The following is a 15,779-nucleotide window of genomic DNA, read 5'->3' as shown; positions in this document are numbered from 1 at the left end:
AGATGGGGAACAAGCATCAGCTCCAGCCTGGCATTCAGGGGAAATCAGAAACATGGAAGACATGTAGCAGCTCAGCTCCTTTATTGGGGAAAAGTAAGAAGACTCTGCTCTGAGTGTTGGGGGAACAGTACAGTCCAGCCAGACCAGCCTAGCAGGGTCATCCCACAGTGGCTTCCTCGGTCTTGGGTAGCATCAGCTGGCCACCTCCATATCCGATATCTCGGTAGATACCTCTGTGGGCACTGCCAACAACTTGGGGGGCACATAAGAGCCCATGCCTGCTGCCCTCTCTGCTTCTTCCTGACTGTAGGGTTCTACTGTCAGCTGCTTGAGCCTGTAGGAAAAAAGGGGCCAGGGTTAAAGAGGGGTCAGGGCAAGATTGGGAAGAAATGAGGAAGGGGGAGATCAGAGAGGGGATCAAGGGAAGAGATTAGAGGCTAGAGAGAAAGAAGAAATGCTGTGGGGGAGGGCAAAGAGGGGAAGGGGGAAGGGGAGAGGAAATGAAGGGCCAGGAGAAGGGGAGTAAGATGGGCCTTAACAGCTGGAGGGAGCCAGCCCAGCCTCGAACCTTTTTTTGTGATCTTTGGACTTTAAATGATTCTTCAGGCTGGCAGTATCAATGAAGTATCTCCTGGAGGGGGACAGAGGTAAGATGTGGGTAGAGGCTCCTTTTCCTCCCCTCCACCCTCCAGAGAAGAGCATCCAGACAAAGCCTGGCCTCAACACCTGACCTTTCACCTTCCAGCTTCTCCTTCCTGAGGGAGCACCCAGTTTGACCCCTTCCCATCCCCCAAGCTCCAGGTCCTCCCTCAATAACCACCCACACCAAACCCCAAAACCCTTTTGGCCCTCAGCTCCCCAATTCCCCATCCCCTAGGCTGCACCTCCTAGCTCCCCACTTCCCAGCCCCCATGAACCCCCTCTCCCTAGGTCCCCACTTCCCAGCCCCCATGAACCCCCTCTCCCTAGGTCCCCACTTCCCAGCCCCCCATGAACCCCCTCTCCCTAGGTCCCCACTTCCCAGCCTCCCCAGCCGGAACTCCCTGGGTCCCCCCCTCCCCCTGCCCCACCCCCTCACTCCCCAGCACGGCCCCCGGAAGGCCCGCCCCCGCCCCGCCCCTCCCGGAACTCACGCGCAGGCTAGGCAGCGGTGGTGGCCGCCTCCGGGCAGGTCGGGGTCCGACTCGGCGTCAGGCTGGGGCCGGCGGGCGGCGCTGCCGGGCCGCAGGTCCCGGTGAATCTCGTCCAGGTCCGGCCGCCGCCGCTTGGCCTTCAGCTGACGGGCCAGGGAGTGCGCGCGGTGCGCGCCCGTGCGGCGAGAGCGGGCCATGGCCTCCGCTGGGTAAGACAGCCTCTCGACTTCCGGGCCGGCTCGTGACGTCACGGGGCGGGCCTAACGGACTCTGGGCCCGAGCGCCCCCTGGCGGACAGGCGGGTGCACCGCCGGGGGCAGGGTCCCCAGCCGCGCCTCGCCCTGCCCCGGGGCCCCGCCACCCCCAGCTCCTCCCGAGGAGCCTCCCTTCCCCGATTGTGCGCGAGCAGGCCTTCAGGGAGCCCCGGGCCCCGCAGTCCTGCCTCCCCGTCAGCCCGCCGCGTGCCAGGCCCTCGCCTTGAATCGGCCGGCGTTGGTGAACCCCCGCTGTGCGCAGCGGGGCAGCGGGGCAGCGGGCAGCCTCCCCGGGGTCAAGCTCGGCCTCGGACGCCCGGAGCTGTGGGACCCTGGCCATGTCGCGTAACCCCGTGTGCCTCAGTTTCCTCATCTGTGAAGTGAGCTGGAGAAGGACCGGACAGAGCCCTCCAGGGTCTTTGCCGAGAAAACCCCACACGGGGTCAGGAGAGCCCGACGAGGCTGAGCAGCCGCTGTGTGGGTGTGCCAGCCCGGCGTTTAGTGCTGGGGGTACAAAAGACAGAAAAAGACCCGGTCCCTGCCTTCAGTCAGGCAGTGCCAGTCCGGCAGAGTCCGTTAAGTCAGCCAGCCAGGGTGCTGAGCACTGCGGGTACGAAGAGAGGCGGAGGGTGGTCGCAGCCTCCCCGAGAGCTTGCCCCCGAGCTGGGGAGACTGCCTACAAACCCTATGCAGGATAACTCGTTTGTTTGTGTGAAGGCGGGGGTTGAGTGACTTGCCCAGGGTCACACACAGCTAGCTAGTAAGTGTCTGCAGCTGGATTTGGTCCCAGGTCCTCCTGATTCCCAATGTGCCATCTAGCTCCTACTCTTGTAGCTGAATGGAGGGTTCAAGGAGCATAGTTCCTTCCAAGGAAACAAGAGAAACATGTAAAAAAAAAGGTTTGGTGAAGAAGCAGAGGGAGAGGCAGCAAAGACCAGACCTGTTTTTTCATTAGCTAGTGGCCCATGGGGATAGGGCCTAGACTTAGTGTCAGGAAAGTCTGAGTTCAAATCTAGTCTCAGACAGTAATTGTGTGACCCTAGCTAAGATAGTTAACCTCTGCCTCAGTTTCCTCATCCATTAAATCGGGATAATAATAAAAATAGGGATAATTTGAGTGGATCAAGTGAGCTAACAGTTGTAAAGTGCCTTAAAGCTCCATATACAATTCTAGCTATTATTATACAGAAGTCCTGACAAGGGAACTCCCTTGAAAATGCAGATCAGCAAATATTTTACAATATATTGTCCTGGGGTGCTGAGAGGTTGTGCGTTGGGCAGGCTGACACAGCCAGAATATATACGGAATATATCAAGTTGGGACTTGGGATATCAAGTACATATCAAGTGAATAAATACAGGTAATGAGAGAAGGATACGGAGATAGGGATGAGTTTTTTCTCTTCTTGGTGCCTCTCCTGGCCATACTGTTCCAGCTGGTCTATGTTCTGACTAAAATCTATCCCAGAAATGGAGCCAGTTCAATTCAATCCAGCTAACATTTATTAAGGCCTGCTGTGTAGAAGTGAGACAGAGAGAAACATGACATTTTGTATAGAGTGCTGGACTTGTGGTCAGAAATGAATAAATGAATGAATGAAAGAAAAAATGCTTATTAAACACTATATGCCGAGCACTAGGGAAATCCCAGGTTTCAGTCCTGCTTCCTATACTTCCTAGCTGCATGACATTGGGCAAGTCACCCAAACCCTCACAGCTTTCTCTCTGAATGGCCTGTGATTCTGTAGAGAAAACTCTCAACCCAGACCAAAATCCAATCCCTTGCTCTGTTGCTCAGGTACAGTGTAGTATACGAATGATATTGAATTTGTCCCTAAATACAAATGAGCCATCTGGAGAGGGGGTAGGTTCCTTCTCCTCGGAGATCCTTAAGCAGAAGGTGGACACCTATTGGCAGAGTATGTTGTTCTGGGAATTCCTTGCAGGCCCAGGTTGGACTAGATGATTGGTCACCAAGGTCCCTTCCAGCTCCCAAATTCTCTGATGGTGTGACTCACACACACAAACACCCACACACACGCACTCACACTGCTAGGTGCTGGGAAGACACAACTAAGCCAAGATCTCTCAAATAATTTACGTTGTGATGTGTTCTAACCAGGGTGGAGGACAGCAGGATTGTCACCCTCTCCTCCCTTCACTGAAGCTGCAAATTGTAGTTAGTTTCTATTTCCCTATGGCCAAGTTAGGCTTTCTATAATGTTCTGTAACATACAAAAAGGATGGTTTCCCCCTCACCCCTTGCCAATTTTGAGCCCCCAGCCTTGCCCATACAGTCTCAGCTGACTGGGAAATGGTCCAGGCAATGGTAAGTTTGAAGTCCATGAAGATCCCTGGGGGTTTTTCCCATGAACCTCTTATCTGACTCTTCTTATGCTTATGTAGGAGTTGTAGGCTAATGAAACACGAAGATGACACTCCTGAGATGCTCATGGCCAATGGGATGTGGGGGAGAGCAACCTTGGTCTCAATCAGGCCAAGGGGGAGGAGAATTCTCATGGGAGAATCCTTCCCTGGAGCTCCGGGGGATGAATGTTTTTGGGTTGAGGCCTGCCAGATGTATCAGTGCAGCCTGGCAGGCAAGGGTTAGGAGGAGAGGATGGAGTGGGGAGCAGGAGGAAGGAGCCTCACTCTAGCTCCAGCTCTATGTCCCCAGGGCCCAGTTTATTCTAGACTGGGAGAAACCAAAGCTGGAGTGAGCAGCAGTCAGGAACTCAGCAATAATTCAGGGACTTGGGCTATTTGGAGCTGGTTGCCAGGAGACAGGGTCACAGGGCTGAGCGTCCCTCCCCTCCTTCAGGAAGGGGGAATCAGTTACAAGTCCAGACAATGCTGTGAAACATGAGGCCAGGACATTGGTGGCTCTGGAGACTAAGGGGTCTGCCTAGGACCCCCATCACCAAATATCAGCCAGAACCATAGGGTTAAACAGAGGCAATAAATAGGACTCCACTGAGAATGCAAAAAGTGTGTCCATGAGCATCAAATTGGATTTTTTATAGGGGAGTTGTCCTTGTCCTGGGGAATGCCTGTCCTGGGTCTGGGGATGAATGAGACAGGAAGGATTTGGGGAAAATTTCTCCTGGACCTTCCCTGTCTCATCCCAGGGGGATGAGGAAGAGCCTGAAACCATCTTGGGCCCTGCAGCTGCAGATGAGCAGAAAGAAGGTGGGGGTCCCTACCTTCATCCCAGATTCCTCTAGATCAGATTCCCGCCCCCAGGGCACTGGGCCAAGCAGGGAAAGCTGGTTTATCTTTAATGAGGTCATCTGATCCTAGAGGGCAAGAGCCAGGCCCAGCCAAGTGGCCTTGTGAGATGGGCACTGGTACCCACTGAGCCATCACCTACCCTGTGCCTTGCACGGTGCCCCTACAGCCATGAATCAGGCCTTTTGGAAGACCTACAAGTCAAAGGTGCTGCAGACCCTCGGTGGAGAGTCCGGGGAAGACCTCTCGGAAGAGGTGGGTGACCTAAGTGCCTAACAGGCGGCCCAGTCTGGGCAGGGGGCAAAGGGGTGAGGAGGAAAATGAGGGAAAGGAAGCAATGTGCTAGCACTTCAGGAACATCTGCTGGATTCCCAGCTTGGCTCTTCACTTGCTGTGTGAGCTTAAGCAAGTCAGGCTGTCTCTGGCTCAGTCAGAGATAATAATAATAGCGTCTATTAAATGCCTACTATGTGCCAGCTACTGTCAAAGAGTGGAGAACCATCAACTAGACCAGAAGGTCTTAAAGTGTGGTCCCAGGCCCTTGGGGGTCTCCAAGACCCTTTCAGGAGATCTGTAAGTCAAAACTATTTTTATAATAATACAAAGATGTTTTAATTTTCAATATGGGAAATATCAACATAACCCACATGGATGAAAAAACATTTTGAGGTATGTGTGTGTGTTCCACAATAATTTTTAAGACAGCAAAGGTGTCCTGAGATCAGAAAGTCTGGGAGCTCCTGGGCTAGAGAATCTCTCAGATATCTCAGATCTATTCTAGCTCTGACATTCTTTGTTCTAGGGGCCCTCCCAGCTCTGAATTCTGCATGCTGAGGGCTCTCCCAGCTTTGAATTTTCTGTTCTAAGGGCTCTCCCACCTCTGACATTCTCTGTTCCAAGGGCCCTGCTGCTCTGAATTCTGTGTTCTAAGGTCACTTCCCAGCTCTGATATTCCATGTTCTAAGTCCCCTTCCTGCTCTGACATTCTATAACAGAAGGAATTGGAAAAGGAAGAGAAGGGAACTAGGGAGAAGAAACAGAAAACAAGAGAATAGGAAGGGGAAAGTGGGAAATAGAAAGAAAGGTAAAGATGGAAAGGATAAGAAAGGGAGAGGGAACACGCAGGAAAGGAGGGAAGGGCTTTGGGCTCCAGGGAAACAGGTGTCTTCCCAGGGGACTAGGAACAGGTACCAGATTTGACTTGGAAGAACATCAGCTGGGGACAATAGGGGCCAAGTGTACCTTTAGAGTTTCTATTCAAGCTTTGACCCAGATATTTGTCCTGACATCAGAGATGGGACACTCCAGTCCTCCCATGGCCGTATTATCTCACCGATGTAGGCACTTCCTCAAGCAGACCATCTGTGCCTGCTCCTCCAAGGTGACTTTTGTCCATGGTCTCCCATAAATCTTACCTTGTCAGGAGTACTTCTGGGGAGGGGTCCACCTGACAGGCTCTACATTGCCTGGAGAGCATAGAGATCCTGGGAAAAAATGGGGGAGGAACAGCCACCTTCATGTGAAAGCTATTTGGATTTGTCTGGGGCCTGTGCTGGGCAGGTATCCATGAGTGCAAACGTAGCTGGGTGCAATGGAAGGAACCCTGAATTTGAAATCAGAAGACTTGGGTTCTAGTGTTCTCTCTGATACTAGTGAGGTGACCTTGAGTAAGCCTATAAAATGATACAGATCAATTCAATGCCTCTTGGGCTTTCCCCCCACTTTGCATGAGGCCTATAGACACATAGACCATAAAAACTGGAAAAGAATTTGGAGGATATCTAGTTCAATCCCTCATTTGCCAATGAGAAAGCTAAGACTCCCTAGAGGAGAAGTGACTTATCCAAGATCACACAGCAAGTTAGTGGCAGAACTTGTTCCACTGAACCCTGATGCTCTCATAGGGACAGGCTATAAAGTCTGTGTTATGTATGGGTGGCTGGATATGTATAGCCAGACGGTCAGTCAGCCAACCAGCATTTATTAAACATCTACTGTATGTGTCAGACAGCTAGTGGTGCCTAGAGAGCTGGGCCTGGAGTCAGGAAGGGTCATCTTCCTGAGATCAAATCTAGTCTCTGACATTTCTTAACTGTGTGACCCTGGGCAAGTCACTTCACCCTGTTTGCCTCAGTTTCCTCATCTGTAAAATGAGCTGGAGAAGGAAATGGCAAACCGCTCCAGGATCTTTGCCAAGAAACCAAACAAACCAAAAACACCAAATGGTGTCTCAAAGAGTCAGACACATAACAAAACATGTGTCAGGCACTCTGCTAAGTGCTTGGTAAGGGAAGAAAGTCAAAAGACAGTCCCTGCCCTTCCTGAAGGAGCTCTCCCAGTCTAACGGAGGACGGAGACAACATGCAAACAAGATATGTACAGAGTGCCTGTCACAAAAGTCTTGACCATATTAAAGTTTAAAATTGCACTAAGACATTTGGGACACTCTGGACATCATAAATTGTGGATAGTCTCAGGAATGCTCTGAGAGAAATGTATCTGTACCTATGTGTCTAATGCAATGGGTATGTATGAGAGGGAGACAAAGAGATGGGTTGGAGGGGGGTGGTCTGTGTGAAGAGAAAGATTGTGTTGTTGTGTACTGGGGAGAGATGAGCTGAGAGCATGAGAAGGGAAGATGTAATTGTGTGGGGGAAAGGGAGATAAATGTAGACATGAGCGGGCAGTGGACATGTGGGGGACAGGACTGGGGGTGAGGAAGATGTACTTGGGTGGGAGAGGAAAACAGGTGGGTTTGAGGGAAGAGGCGGGAGTAGGAGGGGATGTGGGGGTGCATGTGTGTGCCCCCCTTCACAGCTGGGCTTGGGACTTGTGTCACAGACAGAGAGTCCAGTGCTAGCAGAGCAGGACGTTCAGCTGACAGAAGAGGCCAGCAACCCCATGTCCCAGCTGGCCCGGAGGGTAAGGCCACCCAGTGGGGGAACAGAGCATCCAGCCAGCCAGGGGAGGGAGGGGAGGGAAGGTAAGAGGTTCCCTGATGTAAGGGAAGTGGCATCTCTATCGTTGACTGAGTCCTTCCTGCCCCAGGTCCAAGGTGCTGGGGTGAAAGGCTGGAGGACGATGTCTTCCTTGTTCAACAAAGAAGATGAGGACAAGCTGCTGCCTTCAGAGCCCTGTGCTGACCAGTAGGAGGGGACTGGGATGCGGGTGGATGTCTGGGACACATGGGTACTCCTAACCTCAGACTGGGGGTGGGGAGAAGAAGGGAGGGCACCTTTGGGACCTGTACCTCAGTTTCTCTCCTCGTTGTCCTTTCCAACTACATCCTGTCTGATCTGCCATCGTGTGTCTCTGTGCTTGTGTCGATGTCTGTGAGACATGGTCCAAGTCTGGAGCATGCTTGCTATCCCCCCTCCACGGAACAAGTTGACGGCTTTTCTTGGGAAGGTCACTCCAGTGCTTAACCTTGCTGAGGGTTGGTGTGCCAAAACCTGGTCAGGCAGCCTCTTCCCTCTGTTACCTGGGCAAGTGCCACCAAGCCCAGGGACAAAGGATAGATAAGTTATCTTGTTGTGACTTTCCTTCCTTCTCTAGTTCCCAAGGATCTCTGGATTCCATACCCTGCCCCTCTCATCTACATGAGCCCTGACTTCCGAGCCTTCTACCCACCCTTTCCACTTCCATTCCACTGGCTGCCCCAGTCAACATCTCTCCATCTTTGGACACAGACCCACCTCCATCTCAGAAACAGGCCCCCCCTCCACACCTCCATTTCTTCTCTACCTCCACAACCATCCTCATTTCAGCTTCCCCCTCAAACCCAGTTCCCATCCCTCCCCTCTGAGATACCTCTGCCTCCCTTTTCAGACCCCTTCTTATGTCCTGCCACAACAAATGCTCTTCTCCTCTAACCCTTACCATGTGCCCTTCTCCCCACCCCCCACATACATCTTCATGGCCCCCCATACTTATGCCTCCTCCCTCAAACCCACGCTTGTCTTCCCCTCACACCCAAGCACGTCTTCCTCACCCCCAGTCCTGCCCCCCACATGTCCACTGCCTGCTCATGTCTACATTTATCTCCCTCTCCCCCACACAATTACATCTTCCCTTCTCATGCTCTCAGCTCATCTCTCCCCAGTACACAACAACACAATCTTTCTCTTCACACAGACCACCCCCCTCCAACCCATCCCTTTGTCTCCCTTTCATACATACCCATTGCATGAGACACATAGGTACAGATACATTTCCCTCAGAGCCTTCCTGAGACTATCCACAATTTATGTTGTCCAGAGTGTCCCAAATGTTTTAGTGCAATTTTAAACTTTAATAAGGTCAAGACTTTTGTGACAGACACTCTGTACATATCTTGTTTGCATGCTGTCTCCTCCGTCCTCCGTTAGACTGGGAGAGCTCCTTCAGGAAGGGCAGGGACTATCTTTTGCCTTTCTTCCCTTACCCAGCACTCATCTCCCCCTCCTCTCTCCTCTATCATACTCACACCACGTCACAAAATCCCAGACATTCACTTGGAAGGCATCTCAGTGACCCAAAGAATGAAACACTGGACTTGGAGTTGGGAAGGTCTGGATTCAAATTCTGCCTCAAGATATCTATTAGCCATGTGACCTTTGGGCAAGTCACTGCATGTCCCTGGGCCCCTTCCAGCTCCTAATCTGCGATGCTTCAGTTCTGTTTTCTCCTTGGCACATTCCCATCTCCCCTTTCCGTCCTCACTCATACACCCCTTCTCTCCGCTACAGTCCCCTGGCAGCACTGCCACCTACAGAGGATGCCAAGGGGCCAGGCTTCTGGGATACCTTCGCCAGCAGGTGGCAGCAGCAGCAGCCACCCCAGGAGGCCGAGGCAGCAGCAGAGGCCATGCTCGGGGGTGAAGGGGCAGCTGAGCCACACCAGGAGGATGGAGCCGATGACCACGCCGAGCCTGACCCAGCCGCTGGCTTCAAGTGGGGCTTCCTAACCAACAAACTGGCTGAGATGCGCAGCAAAGCCATCCCCAAAGGAGATTAGCTGCCCCCAACACCTGGGCCCCCTCCCATTCGCACCCACCCTATCAAAGGCTCTCTAGAACCAAAAGATCCCGCTACTTCTCAGTCCACCCAGCCAGGGGCCGCAGTACAAGAGGGCAGGGGTGTGGATCCCCATATGCCCACACCCCAGGCAGGTAGTGTGTCTTTCCTTGGCCTGAAACCTCCCCAAACACTTGTAACAAAAGTGCAGGTGGAGAGGGAAGGTCCACCCACTTCCCAGATAGGGCTCAGAGTGCAGTAAGAGGGATTGAGGTTAGACTCCAGGAAGAGATTCCTTTGGCAGTCCAGAAGAAGATATGAGAAAAGATGCCCAGCTCTCCCCCTGTCCTTATTTCCCTTCCCACCGTGGGCCCAGACTTCTTCCCCAACCCTCACCTGCCCCCAACTGGAAGGGCAGATGGGAAAAGGAGCCACCCTCTCTCTCATCATATAGTGAGATAATGTATGTGCAGCACTTGGAAACCTTCATTCAAAATACAAAAGTTATTACCTGTTATCATCATCATTATTATCTTTATTCCCCCGGATCCCTTTCCGAGTCTACTAGAAATGAATCCTGGGATCCTCAGCAGCTAATACCCACACCCTCTGTGTCCTCTCCCCCAACACAGAACCAGACTTAAATAAAGTCCACTTTATTCAGCATGTCTCCCAGACACAGCCCTGATCCTCCATCCCAACCCCCCACTCCCCAGACCAAGCCTCCACAGGGGTCCTGGAGTTACCCTCACTCTCTCCAATTACTCCAACCTGGGTCCTGCCCCCTCAGCCAGAGCATCAGGCCTGGAGCTTCAATACTATCCCACAGACAGTGCCCCCTTCTATGACTGTCATGGCCTTTGCCATCCCAACCCGGCAGGGAAGAGCCCAGCTCCTATGCCCATTCGTCTCCTCCTTTCCCACCCACTCACACTTCTGATTCCAGAGGGGGTGCCTGAGCCCGCTGGCACCCATAGAGCCACTTGATGACCCTGGCATTTCGTTCCACCACAGATACAGGGGGTTGCCCATCTCTTGATGTGCCCACCTCAGAGTCTCCACCACCACCATCACCCCCACTTGAATCCCACTCGCTGCCACCCTCAGAGCTGGGCCTGCCCAGTGGAGGACTAGCATCTGTCTCCCAGGTTTTAGGTGAGAATCTCTCAGCACCCAGAACCTCCACTAGTGCCCGCTCCAGCCCACAGTAATTGAAGAAACGTTCTTTCTCAGACAAGGGCAAGGAGCATGTGGGACAGAGGGCTCGCTTGCCTGACTCAGGAGACGTGGTCTGGGTGGCTCCTGGACCCTTCCCAGCTGTGGCCCATCCTGCCCGGGGCACTGGGGCCACTCGCTCCACTGGGCTGGGGGTTCCAGGAGAATCCAGGGAGGTTCCCTGGAAGAGACGTCGCACCAAACTTTGCCCCTTGTCATTTTCCTTGTTTACTGCCTTGCAGTCCCGCTTCTGCCGATAGATGATGAGTGAGTCAGGCCTCAGAAGGCGCTTGCCGCTACCCCTTCGGGCTGGGCCAAGAGGCCTGGGTGAGGGTGGAGACTCCAGCTCATTGCAGGAGTGAGGGGTCAGGGGGCCCGTTCCCCCTCGAAGGGCTGGCTCCTGGCGCCGGGCGATCACCTGTTGGGTCTTGACATACTTGGCTTTGTCTGCCTCTAGCCTCTCTACAGCGCTGGGGGCCCGGATCGGGGATGGGGTGGCCAGTGAAGTGGAATGCATCTCAGCAGGGCAGGGGGGAGCAATGCCCCGTGGGCCACTAGCAGTGTCCCTATTTAAGGCCTGTGGGAAAGAGAAGAGACACTGTCAACAAGCGGCAGACAGACATGCCTATGCTACTAGGCTCCTAAAGACAGCATCTTGGGGAGATAGAAAGGCTCTCGGAGGCCACCAAAACAAGCGTCTTCTTGAACTGAAGCCAAGAGACTCTGTGCCCGAGGCCACCAATTTAGTCAGGGGCAGAGCCAAGGTTAGAACCTGGTTTTTTCCAAGTTTGTCTATGGCCCTTCCAGCTATATCATACTGCCCCCTTTAAAAACAGGGAGCTGGAGCTAAGCAGAAGTAGCCAGGGTACCCAGGCCTTGAGCCCAGGCCAAGTGACTGGGGAGCTAGACCCCCAACTCCTCCCAGACACCCCACACAGAGCAGGGTCCTTCCAGGTCACTGGGGCACATTTCTGAGCTGGGTGGGAGGCTTGGGCTCAGTGAGAATCAAAAAAGAGAGATTGCTCCCATCCTCCAAGGCCTGACCCAACCCAAATCCCCAAAGTGGCTTCAACCGGAAAAAATACCTCATCCCAGCCCCAGAGCTCCAGAGGCCAAGACAAAGCTGTCAGCTAGGGGCAGCCAGGCTCAGTCACCCTCCCAGCCAGGGCCCCTCCTGCCTCCCGCCCACCTCCTGCCAGCTGAGGTCAGGATGGAACCACAGAGCGGGCGACTCTAGTAATCATAGCTGGCCAGGGGCTGCCCGTGCTCTTCCTGAACACTTGAAGGAGAGGGAAACAGTTCACCAGGGTCAACTCATACAGTCCTCTGCCTCCGTTCCTCCTCACTGCAGCCAAGGGCCAACAGTTTTCCTGTTTAGACATCATATCTCATACCTCTTTCCTGTTGGAAAGTCCTCATGTTCCTCATCTTTCCCCTCCTGTCCAGTTCTAAGTCCTACAATTCTCAAACCCTGTCTCCCTCCCTGCCCCTGCCAAGCCTCTAATATTCATCCCTACTGCTCATTTTCCTCTTTCTGGGTTCATTGTGCTATCAGCCCTTTGGTGATCCTATACATCGGTTAGGAACCCCTCAGTCATCTTCCCAGATGATGCTATGCATTCAGGGCATGCTGCCTCTCTGGGAATCATAGAGCCCCTGTGACCCCCTACCCTGACCTCCCAGCCACCCCACTCCCCATTGGCTTCTGCAGAAGAAGGTCAGCTGGGCAGAGGCTGTAAATCAACTCCTGACAGGTCCAGAAGCAGCCCCCAGGGCTCCCAAGTAGGACAGGGACCTGGCCACCCACATGGCTCAAATCCTCACATCCTGCCCCTTTACACCAGCTTTGGGGAGGAGGAGGAGGAGGAGGAGTGAACAGATCAGACTTGGAGAGGTGAGCGGGGCAAAGGGAGAGGACAGCAAGGGACGTATTGACCTGTGCCAACCCAGCCCAAACAGGGTGAATAGGGAGAGTGGCTCCCTCCTGTTCTGCTGCCCCAGCTTTCCCTCTTCAAAGCTCCCAGACCCTGACCCCAAGAGTGGTGCTGCAGGGGTGGGGGGAGGGGGGGAAAGGGAGGGAAGGGAAGAGGACTCACACAAATACAGAGGAGACAAAGAAATACAGATGGGGGGGCACAGGGAGTCAAGTGGTTTGGGGGACAATGTACTGAAGTGACGTAGGAAGTTAAGCCCTCCCAGTTCAGCTGTCTCTAACTCTCCCAGTATCAGAAAGGGTGCGCTTCAAACCCAGAGGGATCAGGGGTCGGGGTGATGGTGGGGGAGGGGGCTGCAGGACACCATTCAGCACCAGTGCAGAACCCAGCAAATCTAACCCCAAGACTGACTTTCAGGGGGCCCTAAAGGGGACAATGGGGCTGAAATCTAGGGCATTTAGTCAGAGCAGACCTGTACCTACCCCCTCCCCTTCCAAGCCCTCCCCAGGGTCCCTTTAGGTTTAAAGAATTGAGCTATAAAAAGCCCCAAATTACTGGCTATTCTTAATCATAGGACCCAAAATACTTAGCTGTCCACTCCCTCTCCTCCCAGCCAGTCCATTCTGTGCTCCTCAGAGCCATCTGCAGACACATCAGAACAGGGGTTATCTAAAGGTCCTACTCACCCCATTACCCTAGTTCTTTCCAGTATCTGGACCTCAGGATGCCCACTGCTGAAGCAGCAGCTCTGCCTCCCCCATTCCCCTGTCAATGTCCAGTAGCCCTCCTGCCCCAAGAGAATGGTGGGAAGGGTATGATACTCACCCCTCTGAAGGAGATTAGGAGTGGGACAAGGGAGCACCAGACAGATACAGGCAGACTGGAAGGACAGAATGAACTGAAGCAGTAAGTAACCCATCCCCTACTCCCCTCCCAGCAGGAAAGGTTTGGTCTTCAGAGTCCCTGGATTAACCACTCCTTCTCCTCTAGCCCAGCCTCTGTTAACCCCATCCTTTCCCTCTAAGAGGATGGCCTATGGATCTCTGCTGTTTCTTTCCCCTTTTTAGGACCAGATCATGAGCTCAGAGCTAGAAGGGACATGTAGTCAAAAATTCTCATTTAATAATTCACAACTCAGCAAAATTGCAGGATATAAAATAAACCCACATAAATCAGCATGTCTATATATTACCAACAAAGTCCAGTAAGAAAAGATAGAAAGAGAAATTCCATTTAAAATAACTGCAGATGATATAAAATACTTGAGAGTCTACCTGCTAAGACAAAGCAAGAACTATATGAACACAATTACAAAATACTTTTCATACAGATAAAGTCAGATCTAAATAATTGGAAAAATAGTCATCGCTCTTGGGTAGGCAAAGCCAGTATAATAAAAATAACAAATCTACCTAAATTAATTTACTTATTCAGTGCCATACCAATCAAATTACCAAAAAACATTTTTATAGAACTAGAAAAAATAATAACAAAATTCATTTGGAACAATAAAAAGTTAAGAATATCAAGGGAATCAATAGGGAGGAAATGGGAAATAAGGTAGTTTAGCAGTATCATATCTCAAACTGCATTGCAAAGTGGTAATCATCAAAGGAATCTGGTACTGGCTAAGGAACAGAGTGGTGGATCAGTGGAATAGGTTAGATATACAATACCACAGTTGTAAATGACCATAGTAACTGAGTATTTGACAAACTCAAAGATCCAACTTTTTAGGACAAGAACTCATTATTTGACAAAAATTGCTGGAAAAACTGGAAAGTAGTTTAACAGACCGACAATTCATAGTACCATATACCAAGATAAGGTCAAAATGGGTACATAATTTAGACATAAAGGGTGAGAGCATAAGCAAATTAGGGGAGTGCTAAATAGTTTACTTGTCAGATTTATGGATAAAGGAAGAATTTATGACAAAACAAGAGATAGAGAGCATTACAGGATGTAAAATAGATAATTTTGATTACATAAAGTTGGAAAGACTTAGCATAAGATAAAAAAAAACAATGCAGCCAAAATTAGAAGAAAAGTAGGCAACTAGGGCAAAAATTTGCAGCAAATTTTTCTGATAAAGGTCTCATTTCTCAAATATATAGAGAACTGTCAAATTTATAAGAATGCAAGTCATTCCCAATTGATAAATGGTCAAAAAAGATAAGAACAAGCAGTTTCTAGAAGAAGAAATCAAAATTATCAATAGTCACATTAAAAAATGCTCTAAATCACAACTGATTAGAGATGTGCAAATTAAAACAACTCTGAGGAACCACCTCATGTCTATCAGATTGGCTAATGTGACAGAAAAGGAAAATGACAAATGTTGGAGGGGATATGGGAAAATTGGGACACTAATGCACTGTTAGTGGAGTTGTGAACTGATCCAACCATTAGGGAGAGTAATTTGGAACTATGCCCAAAGGGCTACAAAACTATCCATACCCTTTGACCCAGGAATACCACTACTAGGTCTGTAGGAGATGAAAGAATATGTACAAAAATATTCATAGCAGCTCTTTTTGTGATGGTAGATAATTGGAAATTGAGGGGTTCCCCATCAATTGGGGAATAGCTGAACAAGTTGTGGTATGTAATTGTGATGGAATATTATTGCGCTCTAAGAAATGAGGAACAGGATGATTTCAGAAAATGCTAGGAAGACTTACATGAACTGATGCTGAGTGAATTGAGCAGAACCAGGAGAGCATCATATAGTGTAACAGCAATACTGTGTGATAATCAACTGTGAATGACAGCTATTCTCAGGATTGCAATGGTCCAAGATAATTCCAAAAGATTTATGATTAAAAATGATATCCACCTCCTGCAAAAGAACTGATGGAGTCTGAATGGAGATGGAAGTATACTTTTTGCTTTGCTTTATTATTCTTGATTTTGGGGGGGTTTGGTTTTGTTTTGGTTTTTTGCAACATGGCTAATGAGGGAATGTTTGTGTGACTGTACATGTGTAATCTGTATCAAATTGCTTGTCTTCTTGAGGGA

The 15,779-nt window shown here is 51.0% G+C and overlaps 3 protein-coding genes across 5 annotated transcripts; 1 reads left to right on the top strand and 2 right to left on the bottom strand.

The window, feature by feature from the left end:
- Positions 1-64: 64 nt before the first annotated feature.
- On the bottom strand, positions 65-1,469 carry ZNF593 (zinc finger protein 593). The gene is made up of 3 exons (XM_072609425.1): positions 1,134-1,469; positions 569-631; positions 65-334 (listed from the first exon to the last, which is right to left on the bottom strand). Exons 1-3 carry the CDS (start codon positions 1,328-1,330, stop codon positions 193-195), a joined length of 402 nt encoding a protein of 133 aa, XP_072465526.1. The 5' UTR covers positions 1,331-1,469; the 3' UTR covers positions 65-192.
- On the top strand, positions 1,253-10,126 carry C5H1orf232 (chromosome 5 C1orf232 homolog). 2 transcript variants are annotated; one of them, XM_072609423.1, is made up of 5 exons: positions 1,253-1,342; positions 4,688-4,870; positions 7,457-7,537; positions 7,664-7,761; positions 9,343-10,126. In XM_072609423.1, the coding sequence occupies exons 2-5, from the start codon at positions 4,787-4,789 to the stop codon at positions 9,608-9,610; spliced, it is 531 nt and encodes a 176-aa protein (XP_072465524.1). In that variant the 5' UTR covers positions 1,253-1,342; positions 4,688-4,786; the 3' UTR covers positions 9,611-10,126. The 2 variants fall into 2 exon arrangements, with proteins under 2 accessions (XP_072465524.1, XP_072465525.1); XM_072609424.1 differs by lacking the exon at positions 1,253-1,342 and adding an exon at positions 1,616-1,997.
- Positions 10,127-10,249: 123 nt separating this feature from the next.
- FAM110D (family with sequence similarity 110 member D) lies at positions 10,250-13,685 on the bottom strand. Of its 2 annotated transcripts, none has more exons than XM_072609421.1 (2): positions 13,584-13,685; positions 10,250-11,401 (listed from the first exon to the last, which is right to left on the bottom strand). In XM_072609421.1, the coding sequence occupies exon 2, from the start codon at positions 11,339-11,341 to the stop codon at positions 10,538-10,540; it is 804 nt and encodes a 267-aa protein (XP_072465522.1). In that variant the 5' UTR covers positions 11,342-11,401; positions 13,584-13,685; the 3' UTR covers positions 10,250-10,537. The 2 variants fall into 2 exon arrangements, with proteins under 2 accessions (XP_072465522.1, XP_072465523.1); XM_072609422.1 differs by lacking the exon at positions 13,584-13,685 and adding an exon at positions 12,014-12,480.
- Positions 13,686-15,779: the final 2,094 nt, after the last annotated feature.

Source organism: Notamacropus eugenii, chromosome 5, assembly GCF_028372415.1.
Source record: "Notamacropus eugenii isolate mMacEug1 chromosome 5, mMacEug1.pri_v2, whole genome shotgun sequence".
Taxonomy (NCBI): Eukaryota; Metazoa; Chordata; class Mammalia; order Diprotodontia; family Macropodidae; genus Notamacropus; species Notamacropus eugenii.
The sequence above is the reverse complement of the archived record's forward strand: the minus strand, read 5'-3'. Positions and strand labels throughout refer to the sequence as shown.